Below are 17,695 nucleotides of genomic sequence, written 5' to 3'. Positions count from 1 at the left end.
GCTTTTGAACTGTGGTGTTGGAGAAGACTCTTGAGAGTCCCTTGGACTGCAAGGAGATCAAACCAGTCAATCCTAAAGGAAATCAGTCTTGAATATTCATTGGAAGGACTGATGCTGAAGCTGAAACTCCAATATTTTGGCCACCTGATGCGAAGAGAGGACTCATTAGAAAAGACCCTGAGGCTGGGAAAGATTAAAGGCAGGAGGAGAAGGTGAGGACAGAGGATGAGATGGTTGGATGGCATCACCGACTCAATGGACTTGAGTTTGAGCAAACTCTGGTAGATAGTGGAGGACAGGGGAGCCAGGCGTGCTGCAGTCCATGGAGCTGCAAAGAGTCAGACAGGACTGAGCAACTGAACAACACGGGCCTGCCCTGTAGGTGAGGGGGTTCTGTGTCACCAGTGCCCGGAGGTGGAGGCAAGGCCTGAAAAACAGGGGAGCAGTGGGAGGCTGCTAACAGCTCTTGTGTCTGCTCACTCCGGAAAGGATGAAAGCGACAGGACCTGCCCAGAACCAGGCTAGGTGCCTGGTGCCCACGCAGCGCAGGTGAGTCTCACACACCCTCTTCAAGTCTTGCTGATGCAGTGGGAAGGGGCCAGCATCGCTGAGAAGCCCCTTTTGTGGGCTCCGCTCTGAGCAGTGGCTGCCGGAGACCCTGGCCCATCCTCCAGGGGCCCCTGGAGCTGGTCTGCCCTGTGAGGCTGTAACCACCCAGCCTCCCAGAACTGGCTCGTTCCCTACCATCCGTCCCACTAGAGGGGCCGTGTGGGTCCTGATGTGTGTAACTGCGAGTGCGTGTTTGCTGTCTCTTCGGTGGGCCTGGTCCCCCCGCCCTCCCGGCGCTGAGGCTGCTTCCCCTTTTCTGTGGACGAGCAGCTGCTGGCCCCAGGGACGCCTTGACTCAGGAAACCTGCCTGAAGGCCTTGTTTCCAGCCCACGCAGGAGTCACAAGCACCTGAGGGAACCTCTTGTTTGTCTCCAGCCTGAGCTGGGTGCAGAGAGGGGTCAGAGGGCCCCGGGGAGAGGGAGCGGGCCAGCCGCCCCAGGCCGCTTCTCCTCCCTCGCCCGCCCACGTGCACACGTGCTCTGGGAGTGGAGCGGGGAGGGGTTATTACAGGACAGATTGGGCAGATAAAGTCCAAGGTCTCCCCGTGGCCGTCTTGGGGAGAATTATGGCCGCTGTGACGAGGAGGTGGTGGTGGGGGGAGATGGCAGGGTGGGGGCCCCAGCTGCTGCTGATGTCAGAGGCTGACGTTGACTCTGGGGCGCAGTGGTTGGGGGGAGGCGTGCTGGTGACCTCCCCCAGGGGCCAAGGCTCTCTTACTCGGCCTTGCCAGGCGGCGGGTGTGCCTGGTTAACTCTCACGGTCCCTCTGAGCAGTAGAATGGGGAGAGAGATCTGGGAATTCTCTGTGGTTCTCGAGGTCATTTCTGGCTTTGCTTGTGGATGAGGGCAGAGTCCCCCCAATGGGAGGAGACCAGTAGGGGTGGGAGGGGGTGCGCCACAGGCCAGAAAGGAAGAGACAAGGCCCAGGCTGGATGCGGAGTCCCCGGGCGAGGAGGGTGGGCCTCGCGGGCTCGCTCACTCCCTCAAGAGTCCTCTACTGAGTGTCCGGTGGACTTCCCTGGTGGCTCAGATGGTAAAGCATCTGCCTACAATGTGGGAGACCCACGTTCAATCCCTGGGTTGAGAAGATCTCCTGGAGAAGGAAATGGCACCCCACTCCAGCACTCTTGCCTGGAAAATCCCATGGATGGAGGAATCCGGTAGGCTACAGTCCATGGGGTCGCAAAGAGTCGAATACGACTGAGCGACTTCAATTTCTTTCTTTCTTTCACTGAGTGTCCACCATGAAGCTCTACAGTTTTAGGGGAAAATGAACGGTGTGGCCCCATATAGGGAGCAGTAGGGCGGAGGAGGAGGGGTGAGGTACACAAGAGAGGGAGGGGTGCTCCTGGGGGGAGTCGAATTTGAACTGAGTGTGGAGAGTCAGGTCAGGAAGGAGTCAACCAGGTGTGAGAGGGGCTGGGGTTGGGGGCAGGTGTTCCAGGTAGAGAGTCGAGGGCGGGGCGGGGGGCGGGGGGGGGGCAGGAAATCTGAGGGTTGCTCAGCTGGGCCGTGTTTGTAGAGCGTGGCGGGGAAATGAAGGCTGAGACACAGGCGGAGGTCGGAGCAAGCTGGTGGGCCCTGGACGATTCCTCTGCAGGTTCCCAGGAGACAGAGGCCGAGAGTTGAGCAGGGGGACCTTGGGCTTGTCTGGGCCCAGCCCTGAGGAGGTGAGTGCTGAACATCACCTGGGGTATGTGGGAAGGCTATGTGCTGGAGGACAGACGGACCAACTTCACAACCCCCTCCCAGCACTTACTTTACGCCTGGGAGCCCCTTGCTTCTTCAATCTGAATTTCCTTATCTGTAAAATCAGGGTATAGTTTCTTTTTCTTTGTGTAATCCTCTCGTGGCAACTATAAGGCTTAAATCAGGAAACAATACATCTTAGCCAGTGTCTAGGCACTCTGGACTCCCCCCCACCCCCCGCTTCTCCTCCAGCCCAGCCCCGCGCCCTCCTGAGGTGCCCCCATGTTCGGGCTGTCTCACAGCACTGGGCCTCCCCTCGCTCTACTCTTTAATTAGAATCCAATACCTTTGGGCCCCCTTGACACAACCCACTCCAGTATTCTTGCCTGGAGAATCCCAGGGACGGCGGAGCCTGGTGGGCTGCCGTCTATGGGGTTGCACAGTCGGACACGACTGAAGCAACTTAGCAGCAGCAGAAGCAGCAATAAGCCTATTACCCATTCTCCCCACCCAAGTTTTTTCTAAAGACTTTCTTAAGCTCAGTTTTAGGTTCCCAGAGAAATTGAGAGGGAGAAACAGACTTCCCAGCGTCACTCTACCCCACACCTGTGGGTCCCCCCTTCTGTCCATGTCTGTAAACTCCATTAGGACCTGGAAATTTCACAAGAACTTGGATCCTTTTCAAATTTTTGACTCCCCAGCACTTAGCACAGTGCTAGGTAATTGTATTGTGGGTTTGACCCCATGGACTGTAGCCCGTCAGGCTCTCCGAAAATGGAATTCTCCAGGCAAGAATACCAGAATGGGTTGCCATTCCCTTCGCCAGGGATCTTCCTGATCCAGGGATCGAACCCCGGTCTCCTGCATTGCAGACAGATTCTTTACTGTCTGATCCACCAGGAAAGTGATAGATAATTAAAAGATAGGAGCCTGCCACTCTGGAGATTCTCGATATATACTGATTTTCTTCCAGCTCTTCCATACTGTTTATAGGATACAAGCTTATTTACAGTTGAAAGAAGGGTATGTTTTCCTCCAATGGGGCCATTGTGAGAGGGCAGCAGAAAGTTAAGGCAAGTTTAACTCGTGGGGTTGAGGTCATTTTGGCTCACTTCCCTACAGAGAACACTTGATGTATTTCAGCACTTCCTTCCTCAGTCTGAGTTGCTTGCCACTGTGTAGTTATTCTTACTTGTGCAAAGGAGACTAAGCCTAAGTTCACCAAGGGTGTGGAGTCCACCCTGTGAGTCTAGCTCAGTGCTGGGGACTCAGTAGATTATAATGGTTGATGTGGAAGTCCTGGGCCAGGGGCTGTTCTAAGCCAGTGGTCCCTAGCATTTCTGACACTGGGGACCCATTTCATGGAAGGCGGTTTTTCCACAAACCAGGCCTGGGGCTGCGGTTTCGGGATGATTCAGGCATATTATGTTTATCATGCTGCCGCCGATCTGGTAGGAGTCTGAGCTCAGGCGGTAATGCAAGCAATGGGGAATGGTAGCGGCTGTAAATACAGATGAAGCTTCGCTGGCTTGGCCACCACTCACCTCCTGCCGTGTGGTCTGGTTCCTAACAGGCCGTGGATGGGTACTTGACCATGACCTCGGGGTTGGGGACCTCTGTCCTAAGCTCTTCACACAGTCACTCAGTCCTTGCGACGACCAGCCAAACTAGTTGGCACTATTGGGATCCTTGTTTTATTTATTTATCATGTGTGTGCACGGCTTACAGGATATTAGTTCCCTGACCAGGGGTCAAGCCCTTGGCAGTGAAAGCGCCAAGTTCTCACCACTGGACTACCAGGGAACCCTCGGGATTCCTGTTTAATAGACAAGAAAGCGGAAGCACTAAGAGGTGCCGCTGGATCAAGTTCAAGAGAGTTCCGAAGTGAAGAAACTAGGATGCACAATCTGCTCTTCACCTTTTTTTCAGAAGTGAAGATTTACAATGCTAAGTTTCTGCTGTACAGCAAAGTGAATCAATTATACATATGTTGCTGTTGCTCAGTTGCCCAGTCGTGCCAAACTCTTTGCGACCACATTCTTTTCCGTTATGGTTTATTTCAGGGTAGTGGACATGGTTCCGTGGACTGTACGGTAGGGCCTTGCTGTCTGTCCATTCTTTATCTGATAGTTTGCGCCTGCCAATCTCCGTTACCCTTCCCCTCCCCACCCTTTCCCCCTTGGGAACCGCATATCTGTTCTGTGAGTCTGTTTCTCTTTTGTAGATAAGTTCACTTGTGCCATATTTTAGATTCCATGAATGACTGTCATCTTGTGGTATTTGTCTTTGTGACTCACTTCACTCTGATAATTGCTGGGTCCGACTGTGTAGTTGTGAGCGGCACAAATTCTTACGGCTGTGTGCTCTTTACTAAACTTGAAAATCTGTCTCTCTCTGGAAAGCGGGGCCCGTATTTGCCACTTACACCTGACAGATCTCAGGGTGATGAGCGGCGCGCTCGGTTATCCCCTTACACTGGGTCTCTTGGTTTTGTCTTCCTGTCCCTGGCAGGTAAGCCGAAGACGCTTGGCAGGGGCCGCGGTTAAAGCTGTCTTTGGCAATAGCCTAAACCAGAAGAGCCAACTGAAGGCAGGTGGGCTGAGTTTAACCTTCCAGATATTTTATTTGACCTACACACCATTTTTAAAAAATTTTGAATTCATTGCCAACACAAACTACAGGGACAGAAAACAGACCAGTGGTTTGCCAGGGTCTGGGGAAGACCGGGAAAAGGTAAATTCAAAGGAGCAGGGGTCATGGTTGTGTAACTATATGCAGTAGTTAAAACTCACGGAATTGTACACTAAAAAGAGTGAAGTTTACTGTATGCAAACTTATTCGTCGGTAAAACTGGGTCTTCGAGTTGAATTCCCAGGCAGTCGGAGTTTCTGACCTGGGATATGGCCAGCACTGGGCCCTCTCTTCTTGCTGTCCTAACTGCTGGTGGGCTGGTGCCCTGACACCACTCAATTCCCCGTGTTTCCGGAGCATTTGAGGGCTTTTTGTAGCCAGGGTCTAGCCAAGTGGCAGCAACTGCTGATGAGTGGAGTTACAGAAATCTTTTTCTACTCCTTTTTTTTTTTTTAACAAGGAGAATAGATTAAAAACTAGGAAGCTGAGAAGTGGGGAAAAGAGAGGCAAAGCAGTGAAGTGAGATAGAACAAAAGGGCTTGATTTTTTTCTCTGTTCCCACATAGGCCTGGGAGAGCCAGAGTCAACAGGTGGAGGAGTGCTAAGCAGGGTGGACCGATCCAGGCCTTTGGTACAGACAGAAATGTGCCACTTTCTACCATTGGTTTCCTAATTCTTTCAGGTTAGAAGATCTTGGGTCACTTGGCTAGATACACAACTTGCTTGGTTGGGAACAGCAAGCACACTTAAAGCTGTCTCCTACTTCCCTTATTTGGGGGACCCCAAAGAGGTAATATGGGCTTCTCTTGTGGCTCTGCTGGTTAAGAATCCACCTGCAATGTGGAGACCTGGGTTGTATCCCTGGGTTGGGAAGATCCCCTGGAGAAAGGAAAGGCTACCCACTCCAGTATCCTGGCCTGAAGAATTCCACGGACTGTATAGTCCATGGGGTCACAAAGAGTCAGACATGACTGAGCGACTTTCACTTCATAAGGGGGTAACATGCGAGGTGGGGGTGCAGCACTGCAGGTGGGAAGGAAGCAGAAGAAAGAGTACCTGTTGCTTCCAGCAACCCTGACAAGCCCTCCCCCACCCCGGCCCCATTTCCCTGGGTTGCTCTTCCAGGCATTTTCACACCAATCATCTCCCAACTCTTCACTCCTGGAGGGCCGTAGTCTCCAGTGGAGGCAGTAAGAAATCATCTCCATATTCAGTGTAAGGATCTCTGCTAATTAACCCACTCCTGGTTGCTGGGTGAGTCCTGCTGTCCTCGTCCTTTGAGGTCTCTGACTGGTCTCTGAAGTATCTTAGTAGCTAGCCTGAATTCACTGCTCCCCCATCCATCCGTCCATCCATTCATCCATCCTTCCTTCAACTCCACAGATACGTACTGAGACTTGATATGTGCCTGACATCATTCTACATGTGTGATCACAGGAGTGAATATGACAAAAATCCTGCCTTAAGGATTTACATTCTTGTCGGGGGAGTGAAATTTATGTTGGATTGCAATAATTGCTCTGGTGAAAAACAAAGCTGCAAAGGATATAGTTGGGGATGGCGTTGCTATTTAAAATGGGTCTTCAGGGAAGGATTTTCTTGTAGCTGTCTGAGGCAAGTATGTCGTTAACAAGAGAACAGGAAATTCTGGCCCCATCCAGGGCTTGCTCCACCTGCTCCACTCTCACTCAGCCTGACCTGTCCCTCGTACTCCTGTGAGCAAAACCGATGCCATTCTCCAGCCATCACATCTGGGTACCTCTGGGGTTCATGCTGATGTGGCGTCCCTGCCGGATGGTATAAGGCTATCTGGCTCTGCTAAGTACCCAGGGCCCGCTGGGACTTTAGCCGAGTTGGGGAGAACAGATATTGTGGTTTAAATTTAGCTGACAGCATGTGATGAGAGGTCAAGAGCCAAGGAAAGGGGAAAAGAACAGCTGGGAGTGAAAGAGAGGCTGCTGCACCCAGTTACATCAGAATGAAGATGGGTAATTTCAGATAATTTCAGTTATCTGCAAAAAGCCTGGACTGGGCAGAGCTGAGGGTGAGCCCTGCACTGAGGGGCAGGGAAATGAAGGGGAGGGAGCAGGGAGCCTCGTCTTGTTCCATCCTTCAGCTCTAGCCTGTGCGACAATGGTCTAAAGGGCAGTACATTTTCGTACCTGATGACTGAAACCCAGCCATGGCTTGAAAATTCCTGACCTACTATGGGAATTGTCTTCTCCTGAACAGAAGAATAAATCGTAAGTCTTAGGATTGCATGTGGAATTGTCTGAGTGAGGCCAAAAAGACAAAAGATGATTACAGTGAACTTGAATCTCTTGAAGGTGTTGGATATTCTGAAATGGTGGTACTCAAAAACAAATTCTGCTCTCAAATTCTTCCTGTAGTGAAAGTTAACCACATCTTTCACAGTTGGTTACGGGCTTTCCCCCTTCATGTCAGAATAAGAAATTAAGGCTATTCAACGGTAAGGTGAGAGGTGAAACACACAAGATAAATCATTAAGTGCAACTTTTCTCATATTACCTTTGAAACGAAGCCAGTGATGAATAACTGAGGTAAAGTGGTTTATCTGAAAACCACTGAACTCAAAACCATTGCAGACCCCTGAGCTCATAAAATGTGAAGTATATTGAATACTATAAAGTAATTCAAAGATAGGAATTGGATATAAGTATCTTCTCTGCAAAAGATGTCTCTGCTCAACAAACTATAAGTATCTGGAATAATTTTACAGCTAAAACAGAGTCAAGGAGGAAGATTGACTTCCTTGAACCCAAGTGCCAGAGACAACAGAGTCTGGGTTTTAACCTGTTTGTCTCCCAAGTCCAAGTTCACACTGTCCATTACCCAACACTGAACTCCTGGAAAGTACAGCCTCTTATGAGATCAACGTCACACCAGAAAGGTGGCATCACCGGGGATTGGCAGCCAAGACGTGGGCGGAGAAGAATCTAGATCTATCAGTCACTGAAACACCATTTTATCTGTGCTTCTTTTCCACAATAGCATGAGAGGTTCAAGACTCAAGCCAAATGACCAGAAAAACCTCATGAAATTAACATAACATTTAGAGAAGTTGTCACGTGGATCTCATGGGAACACAGCTGGTGATGCAGCTGCTACCACTCCTGCTTCTCAAACACCAGCTTCTGTTGTAACCAAGAACCGTGAAACCTCACTGCAAGAGCCCTCCTCAAGCCTGAACATTTTTTGTTATCAGGGAGAAAAAAAAGACAAGGGGACAAGGGAGGACCTGCATGATATTTAGTATGAAAATACTCCTTCATAAGTGACTTCCCTGGTGGTCCAGTGGCTGAGACTCCACTCACCACGCAGGGGCCCCAGGTTCCATCCCTGGTCAGGGAACCAGATCCTGCGTGCCACAATTAAGAGTTCACATGCCACAGCTAAAGGTTCCACGTGCAGCAACAAAGATCTGGCCCAGCCAAATAAATGAATTAAAACAATAGCAGGTTGGAATTGTGACAGCAGGGAAATTCCATGTGTGTCTATGGACTGCTTATACCTCTGAGAGGAGAAATTAAATGATGTCCAGTCACTGAAGGCAATTCAAACTTGGGAAATAACACTGCAATTTTGAGATTCGAGTTTTATTTACAAGTAAATGAAGACTGCCCCTGTAGCCGCTCATTCGGGGTGAGAAGAGCAATGTAAAGAAGTAGCTGCTGGCTCCACAGTGATGAGTGAGAGGAGTCCATGCCACTGTTTCTTTAAGCGATGATTTTGTAATTAAAACGAAAAAAACAAAACGCAATACATGATTTCTTCATGTCACATCTGTGAAAGAATTCAAAATAAAAATGACTTTTCAAAGCTCTAGAGTCTCTCATCACATGTGTGAGGTGACCGGGCTGTCACTTGGTTTAGTGACAGCCCTGCTCCCTAAGAGCGACAGTCTCTGAGCAGAAGACTTAATACTCATCGAGAGTATCTGCCCGAGGGATGGACAGGCCTCTATCCTTCAGGGCCTGGACTTTCAGCTTCTCGGCTTCCAGCTTGGTCTGCTGTTCCACCCTCTGCTCTTCTAAGATTTCTTCAATAGACACTTGCTGGAGAGGTGTGTCACTCTCCTTTTCTAAGTCCTACAAAACAAGCAGGTATGGAAAACTTTACCTCATGACCAAGAATAGAAAACATCATAGATACAAAGGCAAATGGATTCCTGCATCAGGCTTGAGTTATTTTATGTACTTGTGCCAGGGCACAAACACCCTGTGGACAGGTAACATTTTACAAAGAAATGGCTGGGAATGCTCCTATAGAACACATGGGTGTGGTTTAACAGGAATCAGTATCAGTGTGCATAACAAAGCTTTAGTCTATGCAAAGTAAAAGTCCTACATGAGTTAAGAACTACTTTTCTTGCAGCTATTTCCCCAACCCCAGGGAATCCAAGAAAGAAGTCACCGAGGTCAAGGTAGCTTAATATAAATTTTGCATTTACACATAGTCAAAGTCAGCCTAATTTCCGGGGCCTTTTTTTTTTTTGCTAAGAAGTAGAAAACATTGATTCAAAGTAGCACCCCTGATCCTCAGCCCCCAAGTCAAAGGCAATCAACTGGGCCTCTGTTAACACAGGACTTCTTTCTCCTCCATGGCAACTAGTCTTCTGGAGAAAACTGCAGCAAACCAGTTGGGTTAGTAAACCATTTTGGCCCCAACATTCTTTGCAAATACTGGCTACATTTCCCACTTAATATGGTAAAATATGCTAATATTTTTATTTTTGAACATCTGAAACATCTGATAACCAACTTGATAATGCAGAACTTTGCTATAAAATTATCTATCTATAGACTGTTTCTTCTCCTTAAGAAATTTATATAGGTATCACTTTGTGTTTCTGTAACATAGAAAGCCTCTATGGACAGGGTACTCACATTTCTCATCCTCCTCTTTTACTTACAAAATCTGGGAAGGCATCAACACAAACGCCACTGCTCCAGATGTTCCAGCCTACTGCTGGATGCTAATCTTCAGAGGCAGCCAAGGCCTCGGAAGCCACAGCGGTGACACAGCAGATGGAGGACTCTCCCAGAGGTTAGAGTGAAAGCTACATCAATTCCATAAGCAAGCCCTGCCCTCAAAAGTTAGCTGCATCCAGCAAAATATATATTATCAAGTGTGATCTTCCCTCACAGCCCATAGGTGGCAGAAGGGAAGACAATGTTCTTGGCTCAGTGTCCTACCTCTTGGACTTTCCAATGTTATGCGCTGAGCTATTCATGTGGTTATGTCAATGCTGTTTCCCCACAATCAGCTTATTACTTAAGGCCATGTGTCTCGTTATCCTTGAGGTAGAAGCCAGGGACTTCACAAACAACTGTGCGTCTACAGAATGCAAGTGGCTTCTAGTTTTGAATTTTCCTAGAATTGGTACACAACGTCTTCAAACAGACCATGGATTCATAGAATTGTGGAAGCAGCCCCGAACCATATTTCTTTAGTCATACCACTATAAAAAATTCTGCAGAATCTGAACCATTAACATACAAAAAAGAGAGTACTCTTCTCCACGAAAGGGCTCCCAGGAAACAATGACACTTGAATAAACACAAATTCTTCTCTTCACATACATCTACACAGGGCTGTGTCTGTGCCAATGTAACTGGCACACAAAGCGTATCTGTGCTGTTTTCTACTCTTCAATTGAAGCAGTGTGTGGTATTGTGACTTAAATCTTTCCCCTGATAGCAAAGTAATACATTTCCTCTCTAAAAGTTAAATTCAGAAAAATAAAAAAGGAGGAAAAAATAATCACTCACGATCCTACGATCGAGAGATTGGCAAGTCCCTCTGAATATACAAACGACAATCCCGACCCCCACATCCCAGGATACCATGGTGCTTTACATCAGCCACAAAAATATTTTTAAAACTTGAAAGTTATTTCATATATTTCATAGCAATACTTGGACAGTATCGATTAGTTCTTTCTAGCTATTCCCAACATGAACAAACACCACCCTGGCAGAATCACCTCCTTACTTTCTCAAATGGTGTATAGTTAAAAACTGCTACAAAAACAAAACAAAAAAACAGCTACAGACCAAGCCGCTTCTCTCCAAACACTTCTGTAAACCTGACTTAACATGTGGCTAGGGATTCTGAAATGCTACTGAAAACTTTAAAGATAAAATCAAGGTTTGATTTTCCTGGAAAACACAATAATCAGAAGCACCAGGATCAAGTCAAAGATATTAAATAAAGTACTTTTTAAGTAATTGTTTCATGTAAACTGCGAAATCAAGTTTTATCTTCTTTAAAAATGTCTAAGTAGTTCTAATATATATTTTGGGGAAGTAGTTTTCTAGTGGTTCACACACATACACATTCACACCTACAGAAACACCACTTGAGAAGGTTTAACTTTTCACTTGCCAGCTGGCTTTCCTGACAGATAATAGGAACCTCCTCCTTGACTGGGAGCTAAGAAGCCAAGTGAAGTTGAGCCCATTCTCAGAAAATTAAGAAAGGCTTCTTCCGCAGTCACTCTTTCCCCCTGCCCCCTTTAAAAACACAGATATCATATTGTACATGTCATGTGCCTTTCCCCCAAACCCAATTACCTTTATGTCATGAAAGACCATTTGTAACCAATTGTTTAAATAACTGCAAAATATTCCATTGTTAGTAAGCCGTATTTCATTGGACTATTCTTCTCTCACTAGGTATCAGGCTTCAATTTCTGCTGTTAAAGATATGAGAGTAATCTGCTAATGAACACATCTGTGTGGGACAGTTTTATATATATAATGGCTGGACCACTCAGCTCCTAGGATCTTAGTTCCCTGACCAGGGATTGAACCCGGGCCTCTGCAGTGAGAGTGTGGAGTCCTAACCATTGGACTGTCAAGAAACGCTCATGTAGAACAGTATTTTTTATTATATCAGATAAAAATCGGAATAGGATCAAAATCTTTAATATTTCAGGAGGCACTGAAACAAAGTTGACTGTTCTCTGGAGCTGCCCTTTTATAATATCCCTTTCTTAAGCTAATTTGGTGGTTTCCTGTGAGAAGCTGGGTGAACGTGGAAAACATTTTTTCCTTCTTGAAAAGACAAAAAGAAACCTAACTGGCATGATTATCAAGAGCCATAGCAGCTTAACAGTTTTCACTTACTATTTCTCCTAGCAGGACCACATTTTCTCCTCTGACCACAAAAATCCCTCGAGGAATATCACCGTATTTTTTGCCCACATGAATACGCTCCACAGTCTGATGTAGCACTAAGTTAGCTGTAAGTGTACAGGGAAGAAACAAAGACATTTAGTTCAAATTACTATACAGGTAAAGGTCCATAACTCAGTCAGTTATCTTGAGTAGAAACGATTAGCTGAACATGATTTTCAAACTTTCTAATTATGGAAAATGCTAAAATTTCAAACAATCTCGTCCTATTTCTTTCAGACACACCACCCAGAGATAGAGTACTTGGGATTATGTAGCACTAATACAAGAAGGATGGTGGAAATAAACAAAGAAAATTAAATTCCTTATGAGTTAATTGCTGATACCAACATGACTATAAGAAAATATGATAGGGCACTTGGAAAACTCTTAAGTCCAAACTGCAGAAATTATCTTTTTTTCTTTTAGAAGGAAACATTTTTTCTACTTTGTGCAGGTATGTGTGTGTGATGATTTACCAAAGATTTAACTTAGTTTCAGTACGGATGATTCATTTAATCCAATGTAGGTATTCATGGATTATGATACACCAGTAATCTATTTTTTTCCCCTTTGTCAGATGACTATAATTTGGTAATCTGAGAGTAACGTTAGTATTCACTACTTTCCCCTCATGTAGTCTGATAAATTTGACTTAGGGTTTAGAACCATAATCTGTGCAGAATAATTACTTCTCTTCTTTCAGTTGGTACTGTTGTCGTCTTTGAAGAAACGTAGTACTATCATCTGTTGATTCTTACAAGTATTTCAGTTATATTGTTCTTCCTTAGGCCCAAAGCCACTGACCTAGCAGATGTCTAGCAAATGTTGACATGAACTGGAAGTTCCTCAAGACAGGAGCAAATATAAGGTCTCTTTAGAAAAACGCAAGAGACAGAATCAAGATCAAGACCTTGAGTCTGATGTATCCCAAAGTATAAAATCCTGAGCTTAATGTTGGGGATCCCTAAAAAGCTTCAGCAAAGGCCTCTGACCCACTTTTCATTGGACAGGGAGGGATTACCTTCAGGGCAGGAACTGCTTTGAAGAGTAGTCGCACCCAAGCCAATGTACAAATGAGCAGCCTTTTCAGTGGACTGAGTGTATTTCTATCATCTGGCTCCCTCTAATGGGGAAAATAAAAAATAGTCCAAAACACTGTAATCACATCTTCTAGTAGTGAAAACCAGTTTTAGAAATAAAATACAAGCTTGTAAACACAAGCTTTCAAACCACCTAATTGTAATTTAGAAAACAATGATGTAGTGACTTAGGTACATGAAAAAAGTTGCAGATAAATAAACTTCAATATGAATCAACATAAAAACACAGTGGGCAAACAGCTCTTATCATCCAGAGTATGGGAGGATAAGAGCCATGATGGCTCTTATCACCATGGACTCATGCTAAGTCCATAAGTAATACGTACCAAACTGATCAATGCTTCTCAAAAAGCCTATAAGCGTCCTTCCATCTCGAAGCAGGACCAAGTGCTTTTCTGGGGAGAGGAAAAGAGATCTTTAAAAAATGAACTGTTAGCTTCAGCGAGTTTACAGGGAAACAAAAACAGAGTTAATAGCAGATTAAGCTTTACCACTTCCTCTTACAGAACATTTAAGGCAGAGTTCATTGAGAAACTAGAGGGATGACCGTAGCAGCTGGGGATTAGTTTAGATGAGAAGATGGGTGGTGAAAAGAATCTAAGAGGGGCAGCAGAGTGGGGAAGGACTGGGCACGCAGTCAGGGGGCCCAACAGACTGGCTCCAGATGCCAGTGCTTGACAGTTAAACCCTGTCAGCATCACGTCAGTTTCTGTACCTGCCAATCTGGAAATTTAATCTAGATGGTCTTTATGATCTTAATTTTCCAAAATTATCTTCCCTTCAACTTAGAGAGTTTCTGTTTCACACTCTGGAATCAGAAACAGTTTTAAATAAAAATAGTACCAAAGACATGTAAAATGAGGATGCTGATGATAAAACCAGAGCAAAAATTCAACACAATGTATTGAGGGCTATGTGCTGTTCTGGGGCCTACATTTGTAGTAGGGAATAAGACTCAGAGTCACCAACCTTATGAACTTCTAAGCCTGGTGGAGAAAAGCAAACACATTTTTAAAAATGACCTATGGTGATTAGTCTAGCAGAATAAAAACAAGATAGCAGGATAACATGAGAAAGGGAGGGAAGAAGCTATAGAAGAGAGAGTGGTGGAGACTTCCCGGGTAGTCCAGCGGCTAAGACTTCACACTCCCAATGTAGGGGGCCCAGGAACAAGACCTCATATGCTACAACTAAGAGTTTGCATGCTGCAACTAAAGATACCATGTGCTGCAACTAAGACCCGGTGTAGCCAAGTAAATAAATAAATATAGGGGAAAAAAAAAAAGAGAAGGTGGCTAGGGAAAACCTCTGAAGAGGTGACTCTGAGCTGACACTGAAGAATGACAGTAAGCCAGTCACTAGAATAGCTAGCAAAAATCACTTACTCGTCTTTAATGCCATGCATAAAGTACTTTCTACATGCAGAACTTGGACAATAAACAAGGCCGAGCACCAAAGAACTGATGCAAGACTCTTAAGAGTCCCTTAGGCAGCAAGGAGATCAAACCAGTCAATCCTAAAGGAAATCAACCCTGAATATTCATTGGAAGGACTGATGCTGAAGCTCCAATACTTTGGCCACCTGATGCAAAGAGCTGACTCAATGGAAAAGACCTGATGCTGGGAAAGACTGAGGGCAAGAGCAGAAGGGGACAAGAGAGGATGAGATGGTTGGATGGCATCATCAACACAATGTGTATGAGTTTGAGCACACTCTGGGAGACAGTGAAAGACAGGGAAGCCTGGCATGTTATAGTCCATGGGGTTGTAACGAGTCAGACACCACTGAGCAACTGAACAACAGGATGCAGAACAGCCTTAATTACATGAGAGTGAGAGAAACTGTATCTAGTTGGAGGTATCTGAGTTGGACCTTAAAAGGTAGATAATTTTTGGCCATGGGAAGAGTGACAGGGACTGGGAAGAGGAGGGAAATCTGTAATTTAGGCAGAAGAAAAAGGAGTTGTGTATGCAAATGTGTGGCTAAAAGTTGAGGGTGTCAAGGGAATAGGAGATGAAGTCAGAAAAGTACTGGGAGCAGGCTGAGTTTGGATGTGACTTCATGGGGAACAAGACAACTCTGAAGACTCAACTGGCAGAAAAGAGAGAATGGTTTTGAGGCTATTACCAGAGTCTGAGACATGAAGAAGAGACCCGAACCAGGGCAGAGATGGGAAGGGAGAGGATGAGAGGATCAAGACACCGCGGTTATAAGGGATGGAATTGGTCAATCAAGTGCATTTGTATATGTGGATATGTGTGTGAGAGAGTGGGAAGCTGAAGAGATGGGTTAAAGATGATGCAGGAATTTTGAGTCATCCTGTCAGGGAGGACCATGTACCAAAAGTTAGGAGTGAAAGAAGCAAGATCCCATGGAAGGTGTTTTGCTGTTGTGATTCTCAAGTGGTATCAAGACACCTGTGCAGAAACATCAGCTGGCAACTGGAGATCTAAGACTGGAAGGCCAAAGAAGTCTGGATTAGAGAAATTTTGGATACGTCCACAAAGAGGTGATATCATTATTCAAGTCCAGGAACTCTCCTAGAGATTTAAAGAAAGCAGCAGCCAAAGATGGAACCTAGGAGTCCATCTATTTTAGGGAACAATAACTGTTGCAGAGATAAGAAAATCAAGTACCAGTGTTGGAGAAATCAAGAAAATGAAGAATCCTATGATAATGGTATCAGAATGCCAAAAAGGGGAAGGAATGCATTAGACAGATGTGTTTTAAGATTGCAGTTTCAGTAGTGTGTTGACAAAAAAATCTGACTGCAGGGTGATAGAGGTGGTTTACTCCAGGTAGCCAGGAAATAGAGTTAAAATGGGAGATAATTTAAGAGGTTTGGGGGTACAGATATGAAAAAAGGAATGGGAATTTGATGGTGAAATATAAGTGCAAAAAAAATATGACAGACAACATACATGAGGGAGAGCAAGAGATATGAGAGAAAAAGGGCATTCATGGATTCCAGAAGCAGCTGGAAGGAAAGAGAAGTAAGACGCAGACTGAAAGGGAGGAATAATTCCAACTGAGATGAGAGGATGGGTGAAAATACAGCAAGACTGAGGAGAGAGGAGGAAAGTGTGTGTGTGTATTGCAGTGAAGGCTGCATATGAAATGATTCAGTAAAGGAGGGGCTTGGAATCTGCAAAAAGGTGTTAGAGACTTGAGAAAAGCAATTATTTTTAGCAGAATGGCAGGATGTGCTAGGGATCTCAAATAACTCAGATACATAACAAGAGAGGTGAGAGCACCATCCTCAGACAACTAGAATTAACGATTTCATTACACGTTACAGACAAGCCTGTACAGTGGTTGTTCACACATGAATTTGATCCAAGCTACACTACATTCCCTTCCGTAGCAAAATCACTGATTTGCATCTAAAAGACGATAAGAAGAGGATTTCATCACAAATTCACTCTTTACATACACAGTAACTGCAAAGATTGCTGAACTTGTTTGGAACTGTGTGGTAACTGTTTCGCAGCAATTACAAGTTAATGAGACAGATCACACAATTGGTACAACTTTAAAAAATGTTGTTTCAGGAGTAACTCACAGATGAGAGTTTGGAAAAACGAAGGACAACTGATACAACCGAGCTCTTCTTCAGGATAGTGACTAAGAGTAAGGGAGGTCTTAACTGCATGAGAAAACTAACAGAAGAAAAAAGTAAGTTTGAAGTGATTCAGTCTTTCTGGAAAAGTCACTACCTAGTCTGAAAAGCTAAATACTCTCAAACGGTAAATGACTGCAAACGGCCACGCAGTATAAACCCTACGTTTAGTGCTAATTAAGTCCAACTGCTGTTGTATTACTACTTTCGTTTCTGCAAGAATCCTTTCTCTAAGAATTCTCATTCATCCATCCAGCAACCACCTGGTACTTTGAAATACCACAGGTGGGAGACAATGGACTGGGGAGACGGTAACCTTCACATATGAGCTTCAGCATCCGCATCCCTGAAAAGTAGAAATGAATTCTACAGCTTGCCCGGGGGACCGGTGGAAGCTGCGAGAGGCGGGATACAGGGAGTAGGCGAGAAAGTGGCAAACGGTGTGTCCCTTGACTCTGGCATCCTCCGGAGGAACCCAACGCCGGAGGTCCAGAACTGGACTAAAAATACACCGCCCCCGGCACGGACTCATTCTATCAGCTTCCTCCTTAAGAGGCACTCTCCTGGGAGGAAGGGTCTCACCCCAGACCTCACTCTGAGGAGATGAACTACTCACTGTCGATGTCCTCGATGAGGCTGGCGGTGCCGGGCATATAGTTCATTTTGAGTCGAGATAGAGCTGCAGTGTATAGCGGCGGTGGGCCAGCGCGTCCCACACCTCCTTCCTCCTTACCGCGGTCGCCGCCTCTGCGGGACCGGGACAGGAACCCGGACCCGGACCAACGCCGCTGCCCCGGCTTTCAGTAGCCGGGGCCTGCCGGAAACGCCGCCATGTTGGCCCACC

General features: G+C 45.8%; 2 protein-coding genes across 2 annotated transcripts in view; one reads left to right on the top strand and one right to left on the bottom strand.

The window, feature by feature from the left end:
• Nucleotides 1-11,576, top strand: part of ASH2L (ASH2 like, histone lysine methyltransferase complex subunit) — a 55,813-nt gene extending 44,237 nt beyond the window's left edge. Inside the window, exon 19 of the transcript XR_014063424.1 lies at nt 9,876-11,576. The gene's annotated coding sequence lies outside the window, so the exon portion shown is untranslated. The remainder of the gene's footprint in view (nt 1-9,875) is intronic.
• On the bottom strand, nt 8,531-17,692 carry LSM1 (LSM1 homolog, mRNA degradation associated). The gene is made up of 4 exons (XM_081524161.1): nt 17,468-17,692; nt 13,558-13,626; nt 12,081-12,196; nt 8,531-9,038 (listed from the first exon to the last, which is right to left on the bottom strand). The coding sequence occupies exons 1-4, from the start codon at nt 17,511-17,513 to the stop codon at nt 8,868-8,870; spliced, it is 402 nt and encodes a 133-aa protein (XP_081380287.1). The 5' UTR covers nt 17,514-17,692; the 3' UTR covers nt 8,531-8,867.
• Between the last annotated feature and the right edge of the window lie 3 nt (nt 17,693-17,695).

Source organism: Giraffa tippelskirchi, chromosome 8 (genome assembly GCF_054371585.1).
Source record: "Giraffa tippelskirchi isolate mGirTip1 chromosome 8, T2T-mGirTip1v1.2.pri, whole genome shotgun sequence".
Classification (NCBI taxonomy): domain Eukaryota; kingdom Metazoa; phylum Chordata; class Mammalia; order Artiodactyla; family Giraffidae; genus Giraffa; species Giraffa tippelskirchi.
This window is presented reverse-complemented; position numbering and strand designations above follow the sequence as displayed.

Bases quoted from the DNA above. Each gene is read 5' to 3' on its own strand.
- LSM1 (XM_081524161.1), bottom strand. From the start codon at position 17,513: ATGAACTATATGCCCGGCACCGCCAGCCTCATCGAGGACATCGACA. The intron at 13,627-17,467 runs GTGAGTAGTTCA...TCCTCTCCCCAG, and splicing joins CCTCATCGAGGACATCGACA to AAAAGCACTTGGTCCTGCTT. The intron at 12,197-13,557 runs GTACGTATTACT...GTACACTTACAG, and splicing joins GAGAAGCATTGATCAGTTTG to CTAACTTAGTGCTACATCAG.